The sequence below is a fragment of the Gopherus evgoodei genome, chromosome 21 (genome assembly GCF_007399415.2).
Source record: "Gopherus evgoodei ecotype Sinaloan lineage chromosome 21, rGopEvg1_v1.p, whole genome shotgun sequence".
NCBI lineage: Eukaryota > Metazoa > Chordata > Testudines > Testudinidae > Gopherus > Gopherus evgoodei.
In genome coordinates, this window is record NC_044342.1 from 13,384,707 (window position 1) to 13,392,178 (window position 7,472).

At 44.7% G+C, this 7,472-nt stretch overlaps 1 protein-coding gene across 1 annotated transcript; it reads left to right on the forward strand.

Moving 5' to 3' along the window:
• The first annotated feature begins 1,230 nt into the window (after positions 1-1,230).
• On the forward strand, positions 1,231-1,942 carry LOC115638106 (olfactory receptor 11L1-like). The gene is given in 2 exon segments (XM_030539687.1): positions 1,231-1,713; positions 1,715-1,942. Coding segments are annotated over 2 exon segments (711 nt in total).
• Positions 1,943-7,472: the final 5,530 nt, after the last annotated feature.

The window sequence follows — 7,472 nt, forward strand, 5'->3', positions numbered from 1 at the left end:
CATAGTCATCCTGCTATCAACCAGTACCCCAAGGTCCTTCTCCTCCTCCGTCGCTTCCAACTGATGCGCCCCCAACATATATCTAAAATTCTTATTATTAATTCCTAAATGCATAACCTTGCACTTTTCACTATTGTATTTCATCCTATTTCTATTACTCCAGTTTACAAGGTGGTTCAGATCTTCCTGAATAGTATCCCTGTCCTTCTCCGTGTTAGCAATACCCCCCAGCTTCGTGTCATCCGCAAACTTTATTAGCACATTCCCGCTCTTTGTGCCAAGGTCAGTAATAAAAGGTTAAATAAGATCGGTCCCAAAACCGATCCTTGAGGGACTCCACTAGTAACCTCCTTCCAGCCTGACAATTCACCTTTCAATACGACCCTCTGGAGTCTCCCCTTTAACCAGTTCCTTATCCAACTTACAACTTTCATATTCATTCCCATCTTTTCCAATTTGACTAACAGTTCCCCGTGCGGAACCGTGTTGAATGCCTTACTGAAATCGAGGTAAATTATATCTACCGCATTTCCTTTATCTAAGTAATCCGTCACCTTCTCAAAGAAGGAGATCAGATTGGTTTGACACGATCTACCTTTACTAAATCCGTGTTGCAATTCGTCCCAATTACCATTGACCTCTATGTCCTTAACTACTTTCTCCCTAAAATTTTTTCCAAGACCTTGCATACTACAGACGTCAAGCTAACAGGCCTATAATTACCCGGATCACTTTTATTCCCTTTCTTAAAAATAGGAACTACATTAGCAATCCTCCAGTCATATGGCACAACCCCCGAGTTTATCGATTGCTTAAAAATTCTCGCTAACGGGCTCGCAATTTCACGCGCCAGTTCCTTTAATATCCTCGGATGGAGATTGTCCGGGCCCTCCGACTTCGTCCCATCGAGCTGTTCAAGTACGGCCTCTACCTCAGTTGCAGTAATATCCACTTCCATATCCACATTCCCATTTATCATCCCTCCATCATCGCAAGGTTCCTCACTAGTCTTATTAAAAACTGAAGCAGAGTACTTGTTTAGATGTTGGGCCATGCCTAGGTTATCCTCTCTTCCTGCTGTTCCTAGTGATCTATATTGTGACCATGGCCAGGAACATCCTCACTCTTGCGCTAGTTGTGACTGATCGGCACCTTCACACACCTATGTACTTCTTCCTGGGGAACTTGTTCTGCTTGGAGACCTGCTATGCCTCCACCATCCTGCCCAGAATGCTGGCCGGTCTCCTGACTGGGGACAGAACCATTTCATATAGTGGCTGCATCACACAACTGTACTTCTTTGTATTCATGGTGACTGCCAAATGTTTCCTCCTATTAGTCATGTCTTATGACCGCTACTTAGCAATATGCAATCCCTTGCATTATGCAGCACTTATGAGAAGCTGGGTTCACATACAGCTGGTGTCTGGCTCTTGGACAAAGGCCTTCTTTACAAGTACCTTGATAACTCTTTTGATGGCCAGATTAACATTCTGTGGCCCCAATAATATTGACCATTTCTTTTGTGATTTTGCCCCGATGCTCAAACTCTCCTGCAGCGACACCAGCCTGATTGAACTGCTAGATCTATTACTGTGTTTTGCAATTATACTTCCTACATTCCTGTTAACCCTGATATCCTATGTTTGTATCATCACCACCATCCTGAGAATCCCCTCCACCACGGGGAGGCAAAAGGCCTTTTCTACCTGCTCCTCCCTCCTCCCACCTCATCGTAGTTGCTACTTTCTATGGATCACTCATCATCATTTACATGATACCAACTGTTGGCACTGCAGGAGACCTGCACAAAGTGTTCTCTGTCTTCTACACTGTCCTGACCCCCTTGGTCAATCCTCTCATCTACAGCCTGAGAAACAAGGAGGTCAAAGAGGCATTGAAAAAACCTGGAGGCAAACTGACTGCTTTCATAAGGAGGTGAATGAAATTTTTATGGTCTCTCTTTTAGACTGAGTAGAACCTTATCCTGACCTTCAAGGTGATAAAGAAAATGTGATCACACATGGAGTGGGTATGGGTGGTAGAATATCTCCCCTACTGATGTTAAAATGAATTGAGGATACCTCCATTTGCTCCTCCTCTTTCACCATATCCAATAAATAATACTTGCCCATATGATACTCCCCTTTTGTTCCTGTGATATGTGTTGATATGTGATCATTCAGGAATATCACATGCTCTCTGTGTTTGTCTGATTGATGTAAAGGGGTTTGTCATATGAACAAAAGAGATTAAATGCTGGGATATTTACTGAGTTTGTGTAGGACTAAACCAACAGAGGGAGGAAAAAGAATAATGCCTTCACATAACTGCTCATCTAACAACTGTTAAGGGACAATACTAGAATAATTCACTTTGATGTCCCCATCTCTGACCATCAGCCAAGGGAGGGATTCCAGTGTGTAAACACAAGAGAACCGCAAAAGCCCAGGAACCTGTGGCAAAGGGCTTCTAGGGTGGATAAAAGTGCTGTTGTTGAAGGAAGTGGCAGTTGTTTTAGGGAGCCGATGATGAGAAGTGAGTCTCACAGATAGACACCCGTATTTAGGGTCGTGGAAGAAAGCGGGAACTGCCTGAGGTCTCTGTCAATGGATAGTAAGTCCTTGCCAATGGATAGCAACCTTGCAGCTCAAGCATTTGAAACCCAGGAAAGTGTAAATTCTCTGCTCCAAACCAGGCTTAACAGGAATTTGAACTCAGCTCTCTGGAATCTAATTGTCCCAACCACTGAGATATCTCCTTTCTGTCTCTGACTTTTCCTCAGTGAAACTTTGGAAGGTCTCAGTGGCAAGTGCTATTTGAAAATCTTTTAACATCTCAAAAAAGTTTTTTCGCACAGGAAGATCATTTCCTATCCAGCTCTCCTTACCACTGGTTGCCCAAGGGAAGAACCAATGATGTGAAAACCAATGGGGCCACTGATAAATCACATTGATACGTAGAGTGCTGTAACCCTGGCCCCAGTCTGACAGCAGCAGAATCACACTTCTCTTAGTGTGGGGTCTGTTTCCTGAGCAGGTACACTGAGAGGGACAGGAGATGGGTCATTCTCCCATTCTTCCCTCTGGTCCAGGAATCCTGGCTGATTACAGTTCCCATGATGCAACCACATTCATATGACTCCCCTGATGCCCTTCCAACACACTACTAAATCCACATTGCATTGTGGGAGATGTAGTCCTCCACTGATGGAGACAGGAACAACTCCTCCCATGAGGCAACATGCTAGGGAAAGGCAGTTTACCATTCTCAGACCAGGATTGCAAGTAGGGTGGTATGTTTTGTATAAGTTTGTTAGCATGTCAGGGTTGGGTGGGACCTCATGAGGTCAGCCAGTCTACCCTGTGCTCAAAGCAGGGCTAATCTGCCAACAGATCTTTGCCACAGATTCCTAAATGCCCCCCTCAAAAATCAGAGGGGTAGCCGTGTTAGTATGGATCTGTAAAAGCAGCAAAGAATCCTGTGGCACCTTATAGACTAACAGACGTTTTGGAGCATGAGCTTTCGTGGGTGAATACCCACTTCTTCAGATGCATGTGGTGGAAATTTCCAGGGGCAGATATATATAAGCTAGAGATAACGAGGTCAGTTCAATCAGGGAGGATGAGGCCCTGTTCTAGCAGTTGAGGTGTGAAAACCAAGAGAGGAGAAATTGGTTCTGTAGTTGGCAAGCCATTCACAGACTTTGTTCAATCCTGAGCTGATGGTGTCAAATTTGCAGATGAACTGAAGCTCAGCAGTTTCTCTTTGAAGTCTGGTCCTGAAGTGTTTTTGCTGCAGGATGGCCACCTTAAGGTCTGCAATAGTGTGGCCAGGGAGGTTGAAGTGCTCTCCTACAGATTTTTGTATATTGCCATTCCTAATGTCTGATTTGTGTCCATTTATCCTTTTCCGTAGAGACTGTCCAGTTTGGCTGATGTACATAGCAGAGGGGCATTGCTGGCATATGTTGGCATATATTACATTGGTGGATGTGCAGGTGAATGAACCAGTGATGGTGTGGCTGATCTGGTTAGGTCCTGTGATGGTGTCGCTGGCGTAGATATGTGGGCAGAGTTGGCATCGAGGTTTGTTGCATGGATTGGTTCCTGAGCTAGAGTTATTATGGTGCGGTGTGCAGTTACTGGTGAGAATATGTTTCAGGTTGGCAGGTTGTCTGTGGGCAAGGACTGGCCTGCCACCCAAGGCCTGTGAAAGTGTGGGATCATTGTCCAGGATGGGTTGTAGATCCCTGATGATGCGTTGGAGGGGTTTTAGCTGGGGGCTGTATGTGATGGCCAGTGGAGTCCTGTTGGTTTCTTTCTTGGGTTTGTCTTGCAGTAGGAGGCTTCTGGGTACATGTCTGGCTCTGTTGATCTGTTTCCTTATTTCCTCATGCGGGTATTGTAGTTTTGAGAATGCTTGGTGGAGATTTTGTAGGTGTTGGTCTCTGTCTGAGGGGTTAGAGCAGATGCGGTTGTACCACAGTGCTTGGCTGTAGACAATGGATCATATGATGTGTCCGGGATGGAAGCTGGAGGCATGAAGATAGGCATAGCGGTCGGTAGGTTTTCGATATAGGGTGGTGTTAATGTGACCATCACTTATTTGCACCGTGGTGTCAAGAAAGTGGACCTCCCGTGTAGATTGGTCCAGGCTGAGGCTGATGGTGGGGTGGAAGCTGTTGAAATCGTGGTGAAATTTTTCCAGAGTCTCCTTCCCATGGGTCCAGATGATGAAGATGTCATCAATGTAGCATAGGTAGAGAAGGGGCGTGAGTGGACGAGAGCTGAGGAAGCATTGTTCCAGGTCGGCCATAAAGATATTGGCATATTATGGGGCCATGCGGGTGCACATAGCAGTGCCACTGATCTGGAGATATATATTGTCATCAAATTTGAAATAGTCGTGTGTAAGTATAAAGGCACAGAGCTCAGCAGCCAGTTGTGCTGTGGCATCATCAGGGATAGTGTTCCTGACAGCTTGTATTCCATCTGTGTGTGGGATGTTTGTGTAGAGAGCCTCTAAATCCATGGTGGCTAGGATGGTGTTTTCTGGGAGGTGACCAATGCATTGTAGTTTCCTCAGGAAATCAGTGGTGTCACGGAGATAGCTGGGAGTGCTGGTGGCATAGGGTCTGAGTAGAGAGTCCGTATATCCAGACAGTCCTTCAGTGAGAGTGCCAGTGCCCGAGATGATGGGACGTCCAGGATTTCCAGGTTTGTGGATCTTGGGTAGTAGACAAAATAACCCTGGTCGGGGCTCTAGGGGTATGTTGATTTCTTCTGGTGTTAGTGTAGGTAGTGTCCTGAGTAGATGCTGTAGTTTCTTAGTGTATTCCTCAGTGGGATCTGAGGGAAGTGGCCTGTAGAATTTGGTATTGGAGAGTTGTCTGGCGGCCTCCTTTTGGTAGTCAGACCTGTTCATGATAACAACGGCACCTCCTTTATCAGCCTCTTTGATGATAATGTCAGGGTGGTTTCTGAGGCTTTGGACGGCATTGCGTTCTGCACGACTTAATTTGTGAGGCAAGCGATGTTGCTGTTCCACGATTTCTGCCTGTGCACGCCGGCGGAAGCATTCAATGTATAGGTCCAGACTGTCATTTCGACCCTCAGGAGGAGTCCATGTGGAGTTCTTCTTCTTGTGCTGTTGGTGGGAGGGCACCTGTGTATCAGTGCACTGTTCAGTGTTGTCCTGGAAGTATTCTTTGAGTCGGAGATGGCGAAAGTAGGCTTCCAGATCACCACAGAACTGTATCATGTTGGTGGGGGTGGCAGCGCAGAAAGAGAGTCCCCGAGATAGGACAGACTTTTCTTCTGGGCTGAGTGTGTAGTTGGATAGATTGACGATATTGCTGGGTGGGTTAGGGGTACCACGGTTGTGGCCCCATGTGGCAGGTAGGAGTTTAGACAGCTTACAGTCCTTTTTCCTTTGTAGAGAGGTGAAGTGAGTAATGTAGATCTCCTGTCTTATTCTAGTGAAGTCCGTTTGTATAGAAGTCTGGTTATTAATGAGAGTTTCCAGGTTGGAGAGCTCTTTTTTGATGTTTTCCTGTTTGCTGTATAGGATGCTGATCAGGTGGTTCCTCAGTTCTTTTGATCGAGTATGGCATAATCTCTCACTGTGGTCTGTGTAGTATGTAGATAGCAGTGGATTTCTTACTTTTAGTCCATTTGGTATGATGTCCATCCATTTGCATTTGGAAAGGAAGATGATATCTGTCTGTATTTGTGCAAGTTTCTTCATGAGGTTGATGGATTTCCACTCCATACGGCTAAATGCAGTGCCTTGCATGGTGTCAAGTATCAGAGGGGTAGCCGTGTTAGTCTGGATCCCCTCAAAGATTGAACTCACAACCCTGGGTTTAGCAGGCCAATGCTCAAACCACTGAGGTATTTCCCCAGCTGGTGAATATTCTCTGTGTTTATAGTCTGTGATCAAGTCACTCACCTTCCCCTCTCCCCACCCCAACATGATCTTCTTTTTGATTAAAAAAAAACAGATTCTGTTCTCTACATCTGGCACACTCAGGCATTTTTTCCAGCTCTGACATGATTTTTGTGGCTCTGCTCTTCCATGTCTCCAGCTTTTTGACATGAGTTGAGGGTAACTGTGGGATCACAAACTTTCAATGTGATGTTGTCACCAAAAAGACTAATGACCTCTGCTACCAGGCTTTTACAGACATGATTAAACCATCTCTTAACCCGCTCTTGAAAAAACTAAATAAATGTACACTAAATGAACAAAATCTCCCTTATTTCACAGTGAAATGTGAAATCAATCTTTTATCTCTTCTCTGCACCATTTTCTCCAGTGTCATTATACAGAGATAATTAACTTCCCTATTCAGAGCTAGCCATTTAATACAACCTCGTATTTACTGTGTTCACAACAGCAAATTCATTAATAGCTCTGAGGTCTTTGAGGAGAGAGGTTGGACTGGGGAGCTTGGAGCTGAAATGGAGGAAAGATAGAATTCAAGGAGAAAATCGAAAAGTTTTGTCTCTTATAATACCTCCAGGACTCGGCAGAGTCTGAGAATTGGTAGCTCAGTCACTTCAATGGGATTTGGGCACCAGTGGAAGTCACAACTCTGATAATATAGTTTGATGCAGAATTAACTTTTAAACAGAACCAGAGAACTGCAGAAATTTCTGCATCATCACAGAATTACCTGAATATCATTAGGTGTTGTCAGGGCTTCCAGTGACCAAACCCCATCTACCTTTCATATGATGGAAGAGATTCATATCTGTGGTGACAATCTGGAAATGCCCTTACAATTTTAAGCATAATACAATCGAAACAAAAAAATCTACTGTTATCAGTGGGACTGGGAATAACGTACTTCATGATGTGAGTAAGGGTGACAGAATCTGTTACTAAATGTGCATATCTAGCTACTGTCAAAACAGCTTTTAGCTCAAAGAAAATACCTAATCCTAAATTTCTTATTAAGACTTTAC